Source organism: Puntigrus tetrazona, chromosome 23 (assembly GCF_018831695.1).
Source record: "Puntigrus tetrazona isolate hp1 chromosome 23, ASM1883169v1, whole genome shotgun sequence".
Lineage (NCBI taxonomy): Eukaryota > Metazoa > Chordata > Actinopteri > Cypriniformes > Cyprinidae > Puntigrus > Puntigrus tetrazona.
Window position 1 is genome coordinate 4,687,695 of NC_056721.1, and position 24,131 is coordinate 4,711,825.

A 24,131-nucleotide genomic window follows, 5' to 3' on the forward strand; every position below is an offset into this window, starting at 1 on the left:
AATATGATCTTGCGCTTTTCTATACAGGTCAAAGTACATGTTGAAAATGTCCTTTTGTCCAAACCGCTATACGCAGTGTGTGTGTGTGTATGTGTGTGTACGTGTGAGCGTGTGTGTGTGTGTGTGTGCGTGCGTGTGAGCATGAACGTGTGTAGGTGTGTGTTTCTGTATTTAGTGCACTTGTAATCCCATGAAATAGGCTTGAATATGGAGTGTCGGTAGAGATTTTGGTGAATTTGATTGTGTGCTGTGGAATTTTGTACTAAGGGGGTCTGTAGAAAGTGGAGCCCCCTGCCAGTTTTTAAAAGTCATTCTTTTCATTACTTCAACTTTTGTGTGAAATGAGGATTTACGAAGTTAGAGTTCGACCCACCGCAGGTCTGACGGAGAAGGTCCTCTAAAGAAGTTTACAAATAAAAGTCATTGCGTTTGATTAGAAATGAGTCCGAACAGGTACAAATAAATGATCCAAAAACATAGATTTTATTCAGACGCTCTAGAAACTGTTAAATCTATTAATACTTATCAAATAACGAGAGTAATGGACAAAATGATCTTTTATTCCTTTAAAGTTTTTACCTAGGTTGGCAAGAGTTCTGAATCTAAACTATTATTCTCTCTCTTTTTCCCCTGGTGTATTAACTGTGCATTAATACCCCTCAAATAATTAATAAAATGTTGACAAAGATGTGGCTGACTGATTTGTTTGTTTTCTTGCGATTGGATAAATTCGTTGTCTAATGTCGCCCAAAAATCAAAAGGTAAAAAATATAGCCTATATGTATTTCCAAATACAGTTAGCAAAATCTGTTTATTTTAAACATTTGATATTTGAGTTTAGATGGCAACTATTAAGGATCTTTGGTATGTATATTATTAAATATGTTAATAAAGTCCTTTTACTGTCACTTTTGATCAATTCAGTGCATCCTTGCTGAAAAAAGAAATGTGTAATATTATATTTTACTTACTAAATTCAGCATATAAGATGTTTTACTAATTAGCATACAGGAAAGTTTAAATTCATTACAGCAAACGCTACCATGAGGTACCCCCTACAACTGTACTTACAAATGTACTTTACAGTTTACATTCTGGGATTTGTAGTTCTCTTTGCCCAAAGACAAGCGCGACCCTATGAAATATGGAACTACATATCCCGGCAGCATTAGTGAAGCCTAAAGTCGCAACAGCTGATTGTCAAATAGGAAACTAACAATGTCTGCCGTGTGCGGAGACGGAAGGCTCTCAGCGATGGAGTGTGGAGATAAACCATCTATTCGCTGCACAAGGTAGGTTTTAATCTCTTTACCGCCTGACACTCAAAGTTATTAAGACTCTTGTCTTCTTAATGCGCGTGTATACATAGCTAACAGCGAATCGCGACGGTTGAGCTGTCGCGCGTGCTGGAGTTACCGCTGCATCTCGCGTGTTTCTCACACTTTACGGCACACAAGTTCATCACACACGTCTGATAACGTTTATGAACGCCTCCTAGTAGTGTGGACACTCGTCTCGACAATAACAGTCTTGTTTTAGTGTATCGATATTTTCCGCATAATCTGGTCCTTGAATGTGTTTAAAAGGTCTTCTTTGTAAACCGTTCTGTAGGTAAACGTGCGGTTTTCTGCTCGTTGCTGGTGTCTGGCAGTGAAGCGCACGTAGCGAAGAGCAGGAGATGAGTGACTCATATTTGCATAGCTATATATGCATCAGCATCTCCGTTAATGTCATATCCGTGGGCTGTTTCTCTGTCACACCTATTAATTATGTGTAATTAGACCATGTGAACTACACCTGTAGTCTTTCATTGCACGTGGTTGCTTTCTCGTGTACATAGAGTGCTTTGCCCTAACCCACAAAACAAATTATTAAATTGATTTGTGTTTTGTAACGATGTGCACCGTGTCTTCGTTATAGTTTCTGTATTTGTGAAGGTGATCCCCGTGCTCGCTTTGGGTCGCTGCTCCGCTCCGCTCCGCCGCCAGAGGGCGCGCTCGTTCAAGCCTGCGCTGGCAGAGCTCGTGTTACTGGATATTTACACACAGCCAGCTGCTGCTGGGAATGTTCTCCATGTGTGTAAAACTGACATGAGGTGGAAAGAGGGCATCTTGACCTTTGGGAGCGAAATGTAATAGGAGAATGAGAGGTTTAATGGGTTATTGTGAAGCGTAGAATAATACAGCACCAGAAGAGCTGATCCATAATCACGCATGTAATGGTGCATCTACTAGGCTAAGTAGATAAATCATTGGATCAGCTCTTCTGGTTTTTGGATATGCTTCTTTTAGGTTACTATGTATAGGTTGCTGCATAATTAAAAGATTAGAGGATTTTAAAGAAGTTAATACTTATTTTTACATTTATAATTATTTTATTAATTTGATCCGAGGTCATTATGAGGGCATTTACGATGAGAGGTTCTGTTTCAAATATTCTGTTCTGTTGAGCTTTCTATTCGTATTCATCTATTCGAAAAGTAGTGTAGCTTTAATATAAGTATACAGCAGGGATCTCTTTTAACATCATTAATAATGACATGTTTCTTGAGGAACAAGTCAGGATGATCATGTGACAAGACTGAAGTAACGATGTTAAAAATTCAACATTGCATCTCAGAAATAAATAGCATTTTAAAATGTATAATAAAAAAAAGAAACGGTTCATTTATATTGTGAAAAATATTGTTTCATATAATGTGTTTTTGACCAAACAAATGCAGCTTTGGTAAAACTTTTAAAAGGTCTTTATTTAAATATACGCATATAAATATTGTCTTAATATAATGCATGTGCGTTGTGTGTAAATACACACGGTACATATATTATGTGTGGTTGTGGTTGCTTGATATCGTTTCTTTGGTTTTGCTGCTTAATATTTTTATAGGATTCTCTTATGCACTTTATTTTCAGGATTTGAATAGAAAGAAAAAAAGCATAAAAAAAACATCATTTTTATTTTATTTTCTTTCTAAGTGTTATTTGTGATCAGCATATAATGCATACTTCGCTGTATTAATATAATTTAAAATATATAACATTGTTAGACTTTTTTGTCGCAGTTTATGTGTGTAAACAATTTTTTTTTGGTGGATTCTATGTTTGGTATACAGATAATGAACCGATTTTAATAACCTGAAAAGGATTAAGTGATCGCTATAATAGTAAAACGTAAATACTGTGACTTTTTTTTGTCCGTTAAGCTTTCGACAGGACCTTAATGAACGCCACAGAACGCATGGTTTCATATGTATTTGTGGATGTGCCTGTGCTGTTCCAGTCAGTGGCGGCTGGGTTTCATCATGATGTTTGCGCGGGGTGTCCCTGGAGGGGGGCAGGTGGAGATACGCCCCACAGGACGGCTCGGTTGATAAGGTGATCGCGGAGCCCTAGGGTGTAATGAAGAGCCCTCACGGCACGACACCTGCTGTCACGTCCAGGCTCTCCGCTTCACAGAGCAGCCTGATTTGTTTACGCTCCGCGCCTAAGAACACAAGTCAGAAGCGCTCCTCTCGCCCGCTCTAGACGAGCTGCCCCATAAGAGGCCAGCGGAGGGGGGCGTGCGCTCTCTGCGTGTTTCCAACCTGCTGCTATTAATACCACCCGCCAAACATAATCTGCAGGATAGGTTATCCTCTTACGTTTGTTGGCCGGGTCTGTAGTAGCACATTAGAGAGAGAGAGAGAGAGAGCCAACCAAACACTTGTGACGGAGAAAACAAAACCAAAGCGACGTGGAAAGCACAGTTTTGTTTTCCTCCCCTCCGCATCACTTTCGTTTTCTTCCTGTTCTGTGGCTCTTGCTGCAGGGCAGGCGCTCCGAGCGTCTGTGTGTGTGTATGTGTGCGTCCCAGCACCAAGCTCTCGTCCGTCTGTGTCTGCGCACCCGTCATGAACACACTCCCAGCGTACTCGGGAGCCAGGATCTCAGGCTGCTGGGCTCTCAGGGCGGATGGAAGGTAAGCCCGGGAGCATCTTTGCGTCCGTCGTCAGGTGTTTGGGACGCTCTCGACTCGCAGTCGCCGGGTTAATTCAGCTGTCGCTGACAGGACTCTCCGCTCGCTGTGTTTCTGTGAGATGATTTGCATCGGATTCATGGATTTGCAGAAAACCCCAGCTTCAGGTTTCGATTTGGTTAAATGTTTGATGGAAAATATTAATAAGCTGCCTGCACAATGGTGCATTCTCATATCATCTTTGAGCGTGAACTCGTGATGCGAACCAGGAGTTGCTAATGTGCTGTCGTTGAGGTTAAAGTGTGTGTGTGTTTGTTTTTAAAGCGACAGTTTAGCAAAAAGGAAAGATTGTCACCTTATTTATCCTCATGTTGTTACAGATTCATATGACTGGGAAACGTGAAACACGAAAGACGTTCACGCTGCTCTTTTACATTAAAAAAAAAAAAAAAAAAAGTGAACGTGTGAAATTATTAGTTGTAATATAACTAGGGTTATATTAGATCAACACATTGAGAACATCAGATATGGTAAACAAAATATTAGCTGTACTTCATATAATCAAACATGTAGATGAGTTTGTTTCGTAATGAGGAGAATTCACTTTTGCATGGTGTTTGAAGATTAATGTATGTATAATGATATTGTTTTTAAACCCCAATAACAATAATCACTTTCTCAGATCAAGCTGTTCTGGGTTTCTTGGAAGAGTGACGTAGTTCTGCACAGGCTGATTATTGACCCATAACTATTAATATTTCCTAATAATGTGTTAGCAAGTTTCGCGATGAATGCAGATAAAGTTAAAAGTCTTGGAGAATGGCTGGTCACCCCAAGAAAGAGGGGGAAGAACAGAGCTCATTAGCATTTAAAGAGACACGCACTGATACGGGAACAAAGTAGTTTTACCAACACAGGCTTATTGGAAATATGTGCCTCTATACGTTTCTGCAAAACTGAAGAAAAACACTAATCACTGCAGTTTCCTGTTGAAATGAAAACCTTTATTCCTTTTCACACACAAGCTGGAAGGACACTAAACACAAGCGCACACGGAATATGGGGTAAAAAGTTGCTCATCGTCAAAAAATGCTGTTTTGGGGTTTTTTTAGCCTCCAAATGATTTTTAAAATATGCTTGCATTCACTCATAATCAAATGCCTATTATTTTAAATAACTTACATTTCTTTTGAAAGGCAATTGAAAGGTAAAATCTGCCACGAAGTAAAACAGCTGGCAGCGTTTGATATTATTGTTGGTTTCGTTTTGTTTTAAAATATTAAATGTTTCTCCACTGGCAAATATTTCTTCTGTTCTAAGTTCTGACCATTCAGCTGACCTCATACACAAAGTGAAGATGGTTTTGGTGAAGTAGGCTGTTGAAGAGAGGCTCTTGCACACACTCTTTCACAGTGGTTTGTTTTGTTCTGACAGTGCAGGGGCAGGGTCCACTGTTTGCCGTCTTATCTGTTATCACACTTTCATATTGTAGCAAGGCAGATAAACTAGAAAGCCAAGGTGATCTCTATTCACACAAGACATAAACTCGCTTTATTCTAGTTTTACCAGTTGTACCATAGATGCATAGATCCACGGTATGTAACCCTGCTTGATCTGACTGGCTTTTTAAACTTTATAGACTGGTAGTCGAGAGTAGGCTACGTTTTTTTTTGTTGTTTTTTTTTATGTATACTTCTTAATGGACAAGTACACGAACACACCTTCTGTGGACATTTGGCTTTCTCGCCTGCTTTAGTAAGTATTTTTCTTTAAAACTTTTAGTTTCTTGCTGTTTATGAGCTCTACTACTATATTTAATATTTTTATAAAAAAAAAAATTTGTTATTAAGTGGCCATTTTTTATGTTTTTGTTTTAATATGCAATATTTAGCTTTAAGCAGATGGTTGCTATTCAGCTTTCTTGCGAGCACATTTGAGTCCATCCATATGATACCATTGATGTTGTTTTATTTTTAATTGAATTAAAGTGATAGTTCACCCTAAAATGAACCGCCTGGAATCACTTACTCCAATTCATGCTTTTTCGAACCCCATAAGACTTCAGTTCCTCTTCGAAAGAGAAATGAAGCTATTTTTTAATTATGAAACTTGAGAGATTTTGCATCCCTAGATTGAAATCCAAGTTTTTTTTTAAAGAGACATGATCAATATATATGATGAACAGTTTTAATATGAGAACATCAGATATGGTAAACAGAATATTAGCTGTACTTCACCCACACGATTACAAACCTCAGGGCTTTTTGAGTTATCTTTAATCAAGCTATGCTGCCACCGGCTAATGTTTTCATTATTAATAACAAGAGATCAAACACATGTTTAAAACCAGTTGAACAAACGAGGTCAGCTGCTGTACTCGAGCTGAATTGTCATAATTTCTAACAGGCATGATAACGCTAATATTTCAGTTATCTCTGGTTTATTGATGATAATCTGCCACGTTTGCTGATGACATGTTTGCTAAGTTCAGTGTAATATGTGGCAGGTGTTGTTTGTGCCGGAGGTTACGCCACAGTACAACAGTTATGACGCCATTCTTTTTTCAGATCTTTATTTCAGCGTTCCCTCAGCGAATTATATAGAAGCCGCACTGCCTATCGCCTACATAAAGGTAGTTAATAGATGCATCGACGCATTGTCGTGGTGTTCGTCTTGTTAACGGTTTGCGTGCAGGAAGTCAGAGTTGACACAGGAAATAGCCGGGATGCGGCTTGTCTCATTCACCGTATTGTATTTCCTCTTTTTAACAGTGGCGGTGGGGAAGGCTCTCTGGACAGGCTCCTCCCATCCGTCAATACCAGCCTGTCGCCTCGAAAACGAACCACCAGCCAATGCAAATCAGAGCCTCCGTTGCTGCGGACCAGTAAGAGAACCATCTACACCGCTGGACGCCCGCCGTGGTACAATGAACACGGGACCCAGTCCAAAGAAGCTTTCGTTATCGGTCAGTGTATTAAAGTGCTTGGGGGAGGAAAAATCAATGCTAACTTGTTCTCCAGCGCAAATCGTCTTCAACCGGTCTGTTTGCACCCACAGGGCTTTGTGGAGGCAGCGCTTCAGGCAAAACAACCGTCGCTCGTAAAATCATCGAAGCCTTGGACGTTCCTTGGGTCGTTCTTCTGTCCATGGATTCCTTCTACAAGGTAACGGGGCATCTCACTGAAAATCACACGTGCATGAAACGTCCCTTCTACAGATTTCGGTGAACTGGGTTGTTCTGGGAAATCGCACCCATTTCTGCGATTTGGCCTTTTTTAGCCGAATCGAAAACACTGGCTGCGATTGCAGGGTTTTGGAGAAAGCACTTCAGGTATCAAAGTAAGCAAAACGGGAGAAATCGCCACGATGACTGACACGACTTTGAGACATAATGAAATGGATGCATATTTTCTACTGTTACAATTTCTTGGCAAACTTGAAGGTATGCAGTTCTTGAAAAACTGCAACTGAATTTGGCCCCAAACCCAGTTGTTTGTCAGGTTCTAGTAGCTGCATTTCTGAAGAGCGGTTTAAATGACCACATAAGCATGTTCCTACGGTATTGATGGTTGTTAAGAGTTAAGTTCCCAAATTCTTTCTTAATAGCTTTTTTTTTTTTTTTTTTTAATCAACCCATTGAAGAACACCTAAAATCATTGTAAAGTTGCACTACTCCCTACTAATAGTATTATGTGCAGGACCTTATGTAATATGCGTTACATAAAAATGAAGTATATGAAGTAGTGTTACTAGCCTGTGGATCACTAACCTTTTTTCTATTAATTCTAACAATGCCTGCAGATGCAGTGTGGTTGGGCGCAATTTTCAAACCGTGGAGACGGCATCGTAATTATGGAAATGATATTCGTTGTACTTTGTGTTTCAGAGTGAAACGCTTTGATCTTTTGACGTGAGCTGCTCATGAATGTTTTCAATGTTATGATATATTTAATAATAACTACACGCTGTGAATCAGTAGTTAAGCGTTAGCGAATATTCAGTTACAACATTAATTACAACATTAATAGTCATTAATAAGCAGTTTATATATGCATATTAAAAATATCAACGCTTTTGATTTATTGTTGTTAGGCTACTTATAGCGTGTCCCAAAATTAAAAGCACAGGCCCATGTAAACACCCTATCGGATTAGATTACGTCTCGTGTAATAAGTCCTCCATATCTTTCGATCTGAATCATTTTAGTCGTAAAAGACAAAAAAAAGTGTCCATATAAACGTGTCTACTGAGAGCCGGCACTGTCAGGGGGATCTAGACGAGTTAGCTGTTCTGTATCTGAAGAGAAATCATGATCTTTATATGAGGAGGAAAAGGCAGAATGGCACAGATGAAGCAGTGAGTGTGGGCCCGTGAGTGTGTTTGTGTACATGTACCTGCGTGCGTAAATGTTCCTCCTAAATTTAGTTCAGCTGACCTTAGCCATGTGCCTGACGAGAGGACGGGGGTAAAGAGACCACACGCTGGCTCTGTGTCTGCATGCAACTCCCAACCTAAAGACGCAGAAAATATCCCTCCATGGACATATTTCAAGACGGTATCTTGTCTGGAGAACGTTAGCTAAAGCGCAACTCGTATAGACGGTTCACTCTGGGATGAATGTACTTAATATTAACAAAATGGAAATGTACATATATTGATATTTGAAGTGGATCAAAACCTTTCATCAAAGTTGTTCTCAAACCTAAAAGCAAAATGCGCTCTTAGGACAACTTTGAACTTGAAATGGATCCACTTGAAATGTTGACTGCTGTATTAGTTAGTTTAGTTCATTATTATTTTAATGTATGTATAATTTTTCCTAAAGGTTTGTTAATGCTTATCATTTATGATTTTATTTATTTGACCAAAACGACAGTAAAAACAGTTATATTGTCAAATTAATGTTCTAATTAAAAATAACTGCTTTCTTTTTGGATATTTTAAAATATATCCAAGGCTGAATGTTCTCCAGATCCTAAGGAAATCATTCATATTTGCTGATTGACTGCTCAATAAACATTTTGTTTTGCTATTATTATTACAAACTGTTGTGCGGACACTGAACATTTGCAGAATAGATGGAGATTTTGATCTGTAATAACAAAAAAATTTTCCCCCCGTGTATGATTTTCGTCATTCATTTTGAAGTGGTTCAACCACTGTAACGTCACACTGGAAGCTTGTAAGGTTTATTAAATGCATGATATGCAATCGCAAGTATCTGGAGGAACCTGCGTCTTGCTCAAGGATCAGCCCTTGTCTGCTTTGAACCTCTGACCTGAAGGCCGCGGCGCTGGCACATAGATGTAAGCGTGCCGTGACGTCTTTCCTGCAGGTGCTGACGGCCGAACAGCAGCTGCTGGCTGCTAGCAACGATTACAACTTTGACCATCCAGACGCCTTCGACTTCATCCTGCTGGTGCACACTCTCCGTAAACTCAAGCAGGGCAAGAGCGTGAAGATCCCGGTGTATGACTTCACCACACACGGCCGGCAGAAAGAGTGGGTGAGTGGAGAAACACAGGCCGTGGAGAAGATGGTTGTCTGTATGCCTGATGAAATTTATTGGCGGGTTTGTTGTTCCTCATCTGCTCTGATTTGCTTAAAGTGTCATATCTGTGTAAATGATGGGTGTCGGGGGAAGCTGCTTTGGGAGTTGGTTTATAATTTAAAAACCACTACGGTAAAGATACCTTTCTGAAAACTGGCGACTTTGTTAAATTCCCAAACTCGGTTGTGAGTTGATGGACAAAACTATCGGTTAATAAAATCATGAAAATGTAAGAATTTTAAATGAATAATGAAATCGTAAAAACCTTATGAAAATGTTATGTAAATAAATAAATCCCAAATGTGTAAATTATTATCTCTGAAATAAATAATTGTAAATGTAATTAAGTCTTTGAAAATATACGATTAAAGTAAATTAAACCATAAAATGTAATCGTTAAGATGATCTGAAACAACTGAATCTTTAATCAAATTTAAATGAGTCATTTTGAAAATCCATTTAGAATTGTGAAAAATAAAATTACGAATTGAAATTATTATTTTTTAATAAGTAAAAAAAATCACAATCATTCTAGCAATAAAATTAATATAGTTATAATTAAATCATAAACATGTAGAAGTAAAATAAACCATTTTAAAAACTAACAAAAAAATTATAACATAAAATGCTCACTTTTAAAATGGCTGAAATATTTTGTTTACCTGCATGTAAAAGCAAATTTAACTTTCTATAATAGAATTACAAAGAAAAACAATTTTCCTAAAAACTAAGCTCTGCTAGTATTTTTAATGAGCGTTGATCTGCTTGCAGAAAACGGTGTACGGAGCCAGTGTCATTATATTTGAGGGCATCATGTCGTTTGCAGATAAAGAGCTGCTGAAGGTAAACGTCAGGCGTTTCAGAATCTGGTCACTTCTTGTTTTTCTCCACTTCCTCAATGACCTCAACGGCCTGTGTTTCAGCTGCTGGATATGAAGATCTTTGTGGACACCGATTCTGACATCCGGCTGGTACGGAGGCTCAGGAGGGACATCACGGAGCGCGGCCGGGACATCGAGGGAGTCATCAAACAGTACAACAAGTTCGTGAAGCCAGCTTTTGAACAGTACATCGAGCCCACCATGAGACTGGCGGATATCGTGGTGCCCCGGGGTCAGTCTGCCGTGACGGATGCTTCACAGCGCGCACACGCTGCCATGCTGTAGCTGAGTTTGAATGCCTGTTCTTTATTTCCTGTAGGTGGCGGCAACATGGTGGCTATTGATCTTATAGTACAGCACGTTCACAGTCAACTGGAGGAGGTAAGATCCACAGACGTGTGATATCTAGCAGTAGAGGACATGGTATAGGCCATCCTTCATCACTAGGTTGTTTATGAAGAATTTCAGATGTGTAATAGCGCCCCCTTCTGGATGAAATATGCTGCTTGTAAAGTCATTGTAGAGAAAGTGCTTCTGTGGTCTTAAAGGCTCATTGTCAAACACAATATTGCAGGCCACCTGTTTAATAACATTTTAACAGAAATATAAACTATAGTTATTAACTATTATGTTAAATTGTGCTGTAAATGATTAATTGCATCCAAAATGAAACGTAACGTGTATTGTATACGTGTATTAGACAAATACGTGCGTGCGTATATATTTCAGGAAAAGTTATTTTTATATATTAAATATCTATATTTATATTGATAAAATGTACATTTACAAATAAATTTCAGTAAACGTACTGTGTGTATATATTTCTGTATATTTAAACATAGAACACACACATACAGTGTAATAAGCAAACAAAAACGTAATTATTTTGGTATTTTAACAGATAATAAAAAATGTATAATTAGGAATTATTACAACATTTTAATTAACATAGATTTTAATGTGTTTATAATATTAGATTAAAAGTAATATATTAAAGGTACTGTATGAAGAGTTGACATCTAGGGGTTGAAGCAGGTATTGCAGTCCAGGGTTTTTTCCACCCAGCTCCTCCTCAGTCTTGATGAATGCCAGATTGACCAACAGGAACAAGCACACATGGGGATTAATGAAATGAAACCGGCCCCCGAAGCCATCCTAGGTGTGTACGGGACTTTACAGCTTTAAAATAATGGCTGCTATCCACCAGCATTACCAAGCTTGGAAGAGCCAGGATACATTTAAAAAAAAAAACCCTCAAAGTCATATACACCTAGGATGGCTTCGGGGTGGGTGAAATATCTACTTTTTATTTTTTGGTTAACTATTCCTATAAGTCACTCAGCCAAAATTGCAATACTTATAAATACATATAAAATTATCAAAGAAGAGTCTCAGTCCTTGCGAGACGTCTTCATTAATATTCCCTTTATAGTGCAGCAGTGTGTTTTGTTGATTATGAAAATTATATTCATCTTCATTGTTTCCTCCTAAATGTTTTTCCTGCGATTTTTATTAGAGCAATAATCAGAGTGCGGCGCGCGCCTCCTGAGAAGTAGTTTTAATAACGTTTGTACATTTCGTATTGGGAATGGTTTGTAGTGGACTAATATCTGACGTTGTATCATTGTTGCAATATTAAACAGAAAATGATGTAACTCATTTTCAGGCCCACAGGGAATCTGCACCCACAGATGATCAAAATTCAGACATTTGTCTTACAAAGCTCTACATTTTCGTGTTCGCTAAATAGTTTGGTACATTTGATATTGTCAGCTATCAACGTGAAAAAAAACCAAAAAATACTCTCAACTTGATCCAGAAAGCCCCTCTAAAGCAGATTCTGTGTGGGCCTGCTGGTTTTCTGTGATGCTGGTGTGACACGTTTTGTTTGGCCGTGCTTCCTCACTGCACTGGATTGTTTTCTCCTCCTCTCTTGCTCTCCTCGTGGTGACACAGCGTGAACTCAGCGTCAGGTAGAGTAGTACCGCTCATCTTCTCACTTCCTGTCGCCCCTGTCCCCCTCGACACTGATCTGGGCTCGCTCCTGACAATCGGCTGATAATGTTATCCAGAGCAGTCACAAATGCATGAGGGACACAACTGGTCCTAGATCAGATCAGGGGGAACTCTGCCCTTTACAGCAGTAAGGCATCTTCCTCCTCCTGAGCCCTGCTGCGCTTCCTGTACAGACCAAAAGAGGGCAGCGCCTCTTCATGTTGCACACTGGTCTTTGTGAGCATTGGTTTTTTTTAAATAATGGATCAAGTGAATTTGAATACCATTAAGACACATCTGTCATATTTCACTTCAGCATATATTTTTTTTTAATTATTTAATTTATGTATTTTTATTTAAAGTGTTATTTCAGTATTAATTTAATAATTTGGTAATATGGTGTTTATTAATATTTTAAATCACATTTTCTTTATTTTTTTATCATAGTTTTTTTGTTGGTTTTATTTGGGGGGTTTTAAAAGCAGTTATAGGTTTCATTTAGTTTTTGGACTTTTTCTTCTATTTATATTTAATTAATTTTGAAAAAGGTAACACTTAATTTTAAGATCTCCTTGTTATAAGTACTTACTATTGTAATAACGATGAATTATGCATAATTACATGCACGTAACCCTAAGCCAAACACTAATCCTAATGCTAACCATATAGTAAGTACTTGTAGCTAATGAATATTACTCAGTACTTAGATGTGCAATTACATATAACACGAACACCATAAAATAAACCAAAAATGTATAGCAAAAAAATAATTTGGAAATAAATTATATATGAAACAGAAATATAGTTATTTTCATGCAGTATGTTTTTGGGGTTTGTTTTACATTTTGTTTTACATTACATAATATTCTTTTTATTATTATTATTAAAAATATGACCCAGAAGTGTTATTACGATAAGATATATATAAGATCATTCTTATTCTTCATTAACATGTAAAAAACAGGTCAAAGGTCAAGCTTTATTTTTATGGGAAACCACAAAGCATCACTGATTAATCCAGTAGAGCATCATGGGATGGATGGTCTCATGGCATGATATAATACGGGAGGATAGATGCTCAGCGCTGCAGTCAGGAGGGAGGCAGATACCTTCTGTTTTTCCATCCTTCAGTGTTTTACAGCAGACACCCTCCCTGCATGCCGCGTCTAAAAATACTCCACTGTCTTCCTCCCCTTGACCTCCCTTTCTCTTACTTTCTCTTGCTCTTTCTATCTTTCCCCTCTCGTTCTCTCTCTCTCTCTCATGGTTGTCTCTGTAGCTATTGTTGAACACGGTGCCTCACACGCACTGAAGTTTCCTATGTCTACTACAAAGACTTTCGTTTTTCCGTTGGGCTTGAAACGACAGCACATGAGTGAGAGAGAGAGAGAAGAGGAAGAGAGAGACAAACCTGAGGAAGTACAGCCCCCGACACAGGATGTAACAGACCTTTGTGTCAGCGAGAGTGAATGAGAGGATGACAGCTACAACACCGAATCTCAAGTTTAAAGTATTTATTAGTATTTGCGTGGTACTGTCACAGCTTGCATAGGTTAAAGAAACGGTTCACTTAAAACATAAACTTACCATTTATGTCATTCTAAACTCACGTGCTTGATTTTTTTTTTTTCTTTTTGTGTTTTGCATGTTACTTCACGACACACGATACAAATCTCACGATATTATATGCTGTGATGCATCGTCACAATATTATGAATTTGAAAAGTGAGAGACGGAGTGTGCCAGGAATCTCTTTCAGTACAAAGGCTACTCTTTAAAACAAAACTGTCTACATTTTTAAAGAAGCTTGAGAAATATGTCCCTCCGTGGAAGAGCCTGTTCTGCCAAAATGTTGATGATTAAAAATGTTAAAATGACTTTATATGAACCGTTTGACTCATACGCTGAACCTATTGATTTTATATTCACAAGTAAACACCGATCAACACACAGACAATACCATATTTATCAAACGGATGCTCAAACATGCGTGAGTGTAAGTAAATGACAGAAGCTTCATTTTTGGGTGAACTATGACTTTAAGAGGAGGTCAGTGACATCACTCTTCATTTGTTCCATTACTAATCGTCTAAACCTGTCAGAACTCGTTATATTTAAACGTGTAAGAAAGACTTGAATTTCCATCCGCTCCCCCACATAGGCTACGACACACACACGCTTTACATTAGCTTTTTTGGTATTCTATGATGACAAAATAGTCATTTTGTGTGCACTGTCCCTTTAAAACCCGACTGAATGGTGTAATCGTGGTCTGCACACTGTGTGCCGATGGCAGCTGTCACACTCTTGTTCCACTCGGAGTCATGTGACCACCTCATCCTCCTTCACCTGATAGTGTGTGACGTCTCTTTTCTTTTCCCTCTCTTCCTGTTGTCATTGTCTGTTTTTCTGTTGTTTGTCACTTCCCCACAGAGAAAGCTCCGCTGGGATATGTGAGGAGATTTGCTTTCGTTTCTGTTTTTTTTTTTTTTTTGTTGTTGTTGTTTTTTTTTATGTTTTATGCTGTTGTATTATAACCATAAGTAGAACAGCAGGGATCTCGGTGTGATTTCCAAAGACTGCACGTTGTCACTCCTGCGTTTTAATGAAGCATCTGATTCAAATGTAAAGCAATGGCATGACAGTTCTGCTCAAGCTGGTCATAGTTTGCGCTGAAGGCGGTGTTTTGTTTGTGACAGGATGCAGTCTTTGACCTGAGTGCTTGTGAAGTTGAATCACGGGATACTCCCCAAAAAAAGCCTGACCTGCTCATGAATCTTTCTAGCAGATGTGATCAACCAAGCTGGAGCGAACAGGGGCTTCAGAAAGTGTTTGAAAACTTAATGCACAACTATTTATGTTTGAGCTTGTTTTTAATTTTGTCATGTTTTTGAAAAGACTGTTATGTTCGGCTAGACTGCTGTTTATTTGATCAAAAACACAGTAAAAACAGCAATATTGTGAAATAGTGTGTATATATATATATATATATATATATAGATAGATATATATATATATATATATATATATATATATATATATATATATATATATATATATATATATATATATATATATATATATATATATATATATATATATATATATCTAATTTAGATGTAATGTATTCCGTCTTCAGTGTCACATAATCCTTGAGAAATCATTCTAATATTCTTATTTGCTGCTCAACAAACATCTATTGTCGTCAATGTATGATCATTTCATGGTCCTTTGATGGATAGAAAGTTCAAAAGAGCAGCATTTATTCACAGATGAAATATGTTACAAATTAAAAGTCTTTACTGTCACTTTTGATTGATTTAACACATCTTTGCTGTATTTTAAAAACTAAAATGATCCCAAACATTTCAACAGACCAACCATATGAAAAAAACGTTTCATCAAAAAGAACATTTAAACCATAAAAATGACAAGAAATGTAAGAAGTGGCCTCCATAATGTGCATATATCTAAACACTACATTCATAGACGGGTCAGTTTTTCATTTGGGGGTTGTCCTTTGGTTCTCTGTTATATAAATCATTCCTTTATGCTTCTAAGTCCTTGCTTCACGCGCTCCTCTAACATTGCATTAACGGTTGAGTGCTAGCGTTTGGGTGACACTAGCAGTTCTTGTGTGAGCATGTGTCTCTCTCCACCGGTGTAGTGCTGGAATGAAGCTGTGTTGATGACTTCCTGTCTGTTTGTGTCTGTTTGTGTGATGATGGGAACAGGGCAGCCCTGGCGTCTGCCCATCAGGCCCAGCCCCTTCCACAGACCCTCAGTGTTCTGGAGAGTACCCCGCAGGTCCGCGGCATGCACACCATCATCAGGTCAGACACACACTCACACACACACACACACACACACACACACATGTGCACACACACGCGCACACTCACACACTGCACTTCTGTCTCACAGCAGTGTATGCACTGTGTCCAGACTAACTGTACAGGATCTCTTATAGCTGTCCAGAGTGAAGACCTTATGCAAAACAGAATAATAGATTTGATGCTTTTAGTTCGAAAATGTGTATTGTATAGAAGTTGACAAAATGTCCAACAATATGCAAAAAGAGAAAAATCACAGTTTTTTTTTTTTTTTAAGTACAAACAACAACAGGAGGTAACATCATACCCAGTGATGTGCTGTTGGAGCTTTTTAATTTTAATTTTTTTTTTTAGCTTTCAGTTGTTTCGTTTTTTTCTATTTTAGTATTGTTTTGAGGTAACACCTGTTTTTTTTTTGTTTGTTTTTAAGCATAGCTTTGTTTGTTTTTAGTTTGCTTGTTTTTGTTCAGTTGTTTAGTTTTCGTTTTGTTTGTTTTTGTGGTTTTCAGTAGATTTTTGTAGTATAGTTTTGTTTTCTGTTTTTATGATTTTATATTATGTTTTATACTTGTTTTTTATTTTATTATTGTTCATTTGTTTTTGTTGTTTTTTTGTTTTCTTTTCGGTTGGTTTTGTTTTGAGGTATATATTGTTTAATTTTAAGCCAAGTTTTGCTTTCTGTTTTTTTTGGTTTGTTGTTTTGATTTGGTTTTATTTTTGCTTGTTTTTGTGTGATTTATTTTTGTTTATTGAGGTTTCTTAAAATATATTTTCCTTTCTTTATTATGTATTGACCAACTACTAATACCAAGAAGCAGAAGCCAGTGGCTGAATTTTACTCATTTTGAAAGTTTTTTTTGTTGTTGCTTTTGTCCATCTCACAAGCTGAATGTGGTTATGACAGACTGTAACGTAAACTACCGATTATTGCATGCTAAAATAGGGGAAGTCCTACTATATGCCCTGCGTAAATGCCTGTTATTAAAATTACATGGGTCTATTTGTTTTATGAGGTCTTAAATGTCTGATTTAACTATAAGAAATATAAAAAAATAGTAAAAATTAAATATGTAATATATTTTTAATAAAAAGGTTATACTTGTTTTTGTTAGGTTTTTTTAGTAAGTACATTTACATCGCACTTGTGTTGCAGAAATAAAGAGACCAGTCGAGACGAGTTCATCTTCTACTCCAAGAGGTTAATGCGGCTTCTCATCGAGAGAGCACTGTCCTTCCTTCCATCTCAGGTGAGAAAAGAGCGTCAGATCAAGTGAAGATGGAGGGATAGCTGGGTAATCTTGATGGCGACCTAACAACAGCACGCGTGTGGGCATGGAGGCCTCGTCTTCAACATGGAAACTCGTCTCACTTGTCCACCGCAGTGGAAAGTCGCACTAACTCGACAAACGATAGAAATCGTCTTAGCCAGGCGCAGCAGCAACACGGCGACCTTTACGCTTAAAACGCTCACAGGAGAAGTACAGTGAGCTTCACGATGCTGCTGACATTTTACTGTGGCTTTTAATCAGAGAGGAAGATCAGTTTAGCTACATGTGACATGCCTGGACAAAAACGGCTTGACGTTACAGTTGTTTGTTATTTGCTGCAGGTTCACATTGTTCAGACCCCGCAAGGAGAAGACTACGAGGGCCGAACCTTTCACGGGAAGAGGGTGAGGGAAAGCGTTGTTTTGTGCCGTCTCTTGGTGGTTCGGTCTAATCAATCTGCTCGCTCGGTGTCGTACTGAAATGTCTTTGTTGTGTGCGGTGCAGACAGGTTTAGGCCCTAAAAGGAAATCACAGACTCTCCCTGTTCTTTGTTTTGAGCAGATTACGGGTGTGTCCATTCTCAGGGCGGGAGAGACCATGGAGCCCGCGCTGAGGGCCGTGTGCAAAGACGTCCGCATTGGCAAAATCCTCATCCAGACCAATCAGGACACAGGAGAGCCTGAGGTGACGCCCCTTTCTGCTCGTACTACTACCCAGATTTTACACAGCACTTTAAGAGAGATAAAGCAAAACGTTAACACTTTAGGGACCGATGCTCACTCTTAACTAGTTGCTTATTTGCTGAATATGTAGCGGCATAGCGGCTGTTTAGTATTATTACTAACACACATATTAATACCTTATTCTGACCATATTTTAGATCTGTTAATCCTCCCTCATACCTCCAATGAACAACTACCTTACCGAGTACTAAGCAGCAAATTATGTAGTTAATAGTGAGAATTGGTTTTCAAACTGAAGTGTTACCATTAGTTTTTTTATTTATTAAAATAGTTTTTTATTTTAAAGATAGTTTTGTGTCTTTATGAGCAAGAAATTATTATAGGTATTTTATAGTTTATAACATTCCTTTTATTTTTTTTGTTGTTTTAAAGTGTAGCATGTTTTGTTTTTTCTTTTAAAGATTTTCTTTTAAGAATCTAACATTTTTAATTGCTTTTTTTATTATTTTTGGATTTGCAATCAATTAAATAATTCAAATTATGAGAAATGTTAGTTCTTTTAAAACTAAACCTATGAAAACACTGGTTTGAGACAAACGCACACACAGCGCTCTAGTCTTACTCGTGTCTTTCTGTTCTTCACGGCAGTCAGCGTTGTTCATTACAAAAGAAACATAACTAATCTGTTGCTGTTACTGAGAAAAAAAATGGGTAATTAAATTACAATTAGTTATGAAAATGTTAACGATTTCAAAGGAGTGATACCTTTGATAAATTGCACGGACTAAAATATGAGAAAGCAATGTGTCAGGAGTTCAGGGGAACATTGCTTATTTAATTTTATTTGAGTTCATGCGGATGCTTTATTTTTATAAGATTAGCTTTTTTTTTTTTCCCGTCCAAGGTGTTTTTAGTTGCCAGCGTCTCCCGTCACAGCTAGTATAGCGTAGCATAAAGTCGGTGGTGCTTTTAAAATAACTTTTATAATCTTAATTCAGGTGAAAGTTTTGTTTTTGGATTTTGAGAAGTCACAGTTGCTTTTATTAATTTTACACAATGCAAAAAAAATATAGAGTAAATAAAATTTTTAAATAAAAATGAGGTATCTGCATGAGCTCACTTAATAATAAGTTAATTCTTATTCATCAGTTTGATGGCTTGCTTCATGTAGACCTGTTATTGCTGCACGCTTCACCTGTCTTTTCTATCGCCGTCCAGCTGCACTATCTGCGTCTGCCCAAAGACATCAGCGAGGATCACGTGATTCTGATGGACTGCACCGTGTCCACCGGAGCGGCAGCCATGATGGCCATCAGAGTTTTACTCGTAAGTCTATTTTCCGCACCTCTTGCGTCTAATGGAAGCGATGGTGTGCAGTGGCAGAGACACACACTCCTCCTCAGGCACCACACGTAGAGCGGCCCAGCTCGTCTGTGAGTGTAGGCGTAGCAGAGACAGCAGCCGTAGAGCATGACATAACTTTACACATTCTCACACACTCACTCGTTCTACTGAGCTGTATTCATCAAACTTTCTGTGACCGTTTTTGGCAACGGAATAAGAACACACTGCAAGGACTAACGCTCTCACTGGTTTAAATAAAATTGATTTACTAGCACAGAAGATGCAGGAAATAAAAACAAATCGCCGACGTTTAGAATCATGCATTATTTCTGTAGTGGGGATGTCTTTTTTTTTTTGGGGGAAATAAATGGCTCGCTGTTGAATATCAAGTTAGGGCGGAGTGCAGGAATGGGACTTTCTTCATGAGGTGTGTGTGTGTGTGTGTGTGTGTGTGTGTGTAGGATCATGACGTTCAGGAGGATAAGATCCTGCTGGTGTCTCTGCTGATGGCTGAGATGGGCGTCCATTCTGTGGCCTACGCCTTCCCTCAGGTCAAAATCATCACCACCGCCGTCGACAAGAAGGTCAACGACCTGTTCCACATCATCCCCGGCATAGGTGAGATTTATCTCCATCACGGATGAGTCTTTATCGGCATTTCTTGTCTGATTAACTGTGGCTTTTGTCCTGGAAGTTGTACACAAACGGGCCGTTTGAGCATGTCTGGCTCGTATGTCACCCCAGATCGTTAGAAAAACCATTCTTTGCTTAACGGAGAGTGACGACTTTTTACTTTTAGGACCTGTGGGACCGTTAAGGTTTTTGCAATGTGACATTAGTTATTTTTAATATGCATATTATTATATATTCGAACACTGAGTGCATCACATGATTAGATAATAAATTCAAATCTGTTTTCCCGGAGAGAGACTTGCTCACAGTTTATATTTATAATTTATATTAACAACATTTTCCTTACATATATGCATGCATGCGTGCGTATTTATACATGCATAATAAATACGCACACACAATTTTGTTTACATATGAGGTATATTTATAAATAATGTACATTACATGAATATACATATGCATGTAAATAATTTTCAAATATGCATGTATTTATTTATATATGCATAATAAACATACACAATATTGTATTATAAAAAAAAAGAAGCATTTATTCATGATTAATTATTTGACAGCAGTATTAAATACTAAATATACTCTATCTATAGAAGCCGTAACCATAAAAGTTACTGTTTAAAGGGAGGTGGGTCAGAATTTTGATCATATTTAAACCATTTTATTAAAAAAATAAAAATAAAAAACATGAAGTAAGGGGACTCTAATGAGAATAATGTTTCACAGACAGGGCTTAGACTAAACCAGGATTAGGACATTTAAGCAGGCCTTTTTTTGTTTTTTTTTTATAAATGTTCTTAGGAAAAAAACATTACTGATGTACATCTTGAAGGCACTGAAATATTTTCAGGTGGGTCGGTTCAAGTGTCTTTTAGTTGAAATGCCTCAGACTTGCGTACGAGTCTAGGACTGGGTTTAAGCCTTGTCTGTGAAGCTGTGGGAACAACATCCAGACACATTGCATTAATGATCATTTTGAGATATGTGCTTACGTTTTCATGATGGTTTTTCTTGATTTTGTTTTTTTTTTTTTGGTCCAGGAAATTTTGGGGATCGCTATTTTGGCACGGACGCTCCCCCAGACTGGAGCGATGACGACATGGACGAGCCCAGCTGCTGACGCCTGGCACATCGTGGCGTCGGATATTTGTACATTATAAAATATTTTTATACTTTTTGGCACTCCCAGAACAGAAGTGTTTTATGTGACGTTTTTATTTATGTTTTTTTTTTAATGCGAGTTATTTAATGATATTACAGTACAGTCGCGTGTAACATTCGATTCTGAAGTACATGCAGTTGATTCATCGCCTTACGTGTTTGTTGCCATTTTAGGAATCTGACGTTTAGTATTTTTGGCGCTTGTGTGCCTCGTCATGGCAAGCAGCGTGTCATTTTTTTTATTATTGTACACCGTTTTATGCAGCAGTCAAGTTTCAGAGAGTAAAGCGAGACTGAAAGCGCTTGCTACTCTTAGACAGTGAATTTCTTTGAAGGACCACTTCATCGGAAAAAATGTGTGGGCGTTGCTTTGTTTTAATCTTTGCTTTCTCTCTCTCTCGCGCGCGCTTTACCTGCAGACGGCTGCTGACCAAACCGCACGCTGTTAACAATTACACTTTCACAACTGCGTTCTGTATTTTTTATTTTTTTTTGTACCGTTTTCTGAAAAAATTTGAAGATGTTGAGGGTTTCTCTATCTGTGTATCAAACCGAGCAGCTCTTGTGAAATGTAGATGTGATCTGTATCATCATCGGCGGCCATTTGTTTTTAGACACAGAGATGCCACCTAGATAATGTCGCCGTAAGAATAACTTTCTTTCTTTTCTTTTTTCCGATCCACAAAAGTGCAGCATCTTGCACCTGTCCAGCGAGTCTGTAGCTGCCTTCACCATATATGGCAGGCATCTGCTTGATGTCGAGAACGCACGGGACACGCAAGAACAAAACTAGCCCACAGGAAGTGTTGGTGTTTGGCCTGAAATTCAAGCCAATGGGCGTTGCGCTCGCTCTTGTTATGGATGTCACATTGATATCTCTCCGTTTTATCGTTGTTGTTTTTTTACCCCACTGAGCACTTTGAGAAAGTACCTAGCTTGAAGAAATTACTTCGTCATGAAAATACTGCTTCATCGTGTGCAACAGTTAACCAAAAAAAAAAATAATTGTACTGCAATATACAAAATAAGTCGTCTTCTTTTTAATGTTTGATATTAAAATGCCTACAATATTATATTAATTGGGAAGCACTGAGATCTGCCATGATAATGTCAAGGCCTAGTGAATGTATCTACTGTGACTTCTGTCTTACAACAGGATTTATTTAGCTATTTATTTAATTGCGTTGTCATTGCACAGGTTCTGGAATACTTGATTCCGATTGGTCGGTCTGATATTTTTGCTTAATGACTGCTATGCTGTATAATTGATGTTCTTCAAGACGTTGACTCATATCCACACCTTGCATAATAAATTAATTTAAACCGAATCGATGTTTCTTGCGCATTTGATTTGATTGAATGGGATCGATGGCAGTGTAATAATTGCGATGTGCTTCATGTAATGATCCTAACTGCATACGCGTCTATAAAAATACACACAGTACTGGTTAGAAAATTAGGTTTAGTGAGATTTTTGAGGTTTAGTGAGGTTTTTTTTATGTTGGTTTGTTTAATACTTTTGAGCAGGGAAGCATTAGGCTGAAGAAAAGTGACATTAAAATCATGAAGTATATTATATCGTTTCTGAAGGATGTGACACTAAAGGCTGGAATTAATGATGCCAAAAATGTAGCTTTGCATCAAAAAAATAAATTAGATTTGGCAATATACTCAACTGGAAAAGAGTACATTACAATATTGCAAGTTTTTACTGTACTTTTGATCAAATAAACATAGATTTGCCGAGCACAAGCGACTTTTTTTCCAAAAACGCACAGACCCGTGGTGTATTAGTGTTTCTTTTCGACACCTCGCCGGTCTTTCGTGGACGTAAATGAAATGTCATGTCTGAGAGTTTCACATCAGCGAATTTTCCATTCAAAATCTGTCCGAAGAATGCGCTCGACTGTTTTATGCCACTTTTCTTCTATTTCGTATGCTTTTTGTATCGCAGACGGTGGGATTGAAACTCATTCATGTCTCAAACGCACAGGAAGGATGCTGTGGTTGTCCTCTTGACATGGAAACTAACCTAGCAATCTTTCATCAGTTTCCATAATTACCTCCACTCTGATATATGATAGTCAAAGCTATAATAACCACCCTGCTCGGTGTATTCCGCGCTAAAAGATCGCCTTATATTTTACTTCCTCGCACAACATGTAATTAATATGTACCGAGCAGACTTGCCTCTTTCGATGTATTACTGTAGGCGACTGATACAGCTTTGGGTTGATACGGCTCCCGGTTAAAATGAAGACTAAGGTAAATATTTAGCCAGCATTTTCATCTGAGCTAGGATCTTGCTCTTCCTCCGTCGTGAAACAATCACCACGTCACGTAAGGCATTCGAAAAGGGAGCGGGGTGAGATGAATGAAACGCGCTCTGGTGGCCCTCAATATTGAGGTGTCATGGAAAGTTTACCACAAGCTTGTTCATCGTGACAAACAGGAAGGAGGCGTGTGTGTGTGTGTGTGTGTGGCAGAGCTCTGCAGCATCTCCAGCAGCTCTCGAGGGCCCTGCGGGTCACAGCGCTGGAGGGAGCGAGCGTGTGAGCATCACCCCACGGCCGTCCGGCTTCACCTGAGGGCTCCGTCTGTAGGTAAGGCGGAGGTGAGAAATCCAGTCTGTTTGGGCTGACACGTTTAGGTTTGCGTCTGTGAATGCATTTGTTAGATTTCCAGATGTTGCACGTCGTGCTAGTGATGGTGGGAGCGAGGTCTGTTGAGCTTCGAGAGGCCGTATGGAGGGTTAAAGCTGTGGGACGGTTGCTCTGTGAAGCCACGAGGCTGAGCTGATCGTCTCTTAAGTAGCT

At 38.3% G+C, this 24,131-nt stretch overlaps 1 protein-coding gene across 5 annotated transcripts; it reads left to right on the forward strand.

Annotated features, from left to right (window-relative positions):
* Positions 1 to 1,198: 1,198 nt before the first annotated feature.
* On the forward strand, positions 1,199 to 22,643 carry uckl1b (uridine-cytidine kinase 1-like 1b). Of its 5 annotated transcripts, none has more exons than XM_043224336.1 (15): positions 1,199 to 1,292; positions 6,726 to 6,919; positions 7,012 to 7,118; positions 9,290 to 9,460; positions 10,277 to 10,348; positions 10,429 to 10,618; positions 10,706 to 10,767; positions 12,343 to 12,359; positions 16,116 to 16,214; positions 17,368 to 17,461; positions 17,824 to 17,886; positions 18,044 to 18,166; positions 19,384 to 19,491; positions 19,971 to 20,127; positions 21,195 to 22,643. In XM_043224336.1, the coding sequence occupies exons 1-15, from the start codon at positions 1,219 to 1,221 to the stop codon at positions 21,272 to 21,274; spliced, it is 1,611 nt and encodes a 536-aa protein (XP_043080271.1). In that variant the 5' UTR covers positions 1,199 to 1,218; the 3' UTR covers positions 21,275 to 22,643. The 5 variants fall into 5 exon arrangements, with proteins under 5 accessions (XP_043080271.1, XP_043080270.1, XP_043080273.1 ...); XM_043224335.1 differs by lacking the exon at positions 12,343 to 12,359 and adding an exon at positions 14,815 to 14,834; XM_043224338.1 differs by lacking the exon at positions 1,199 to 1,292 and adding an exon at positions 3,638 to 3,957.
* The last annotated feature ends 1,488 nt before the right edge of the window (positions 22,644 to 24,131 follow it).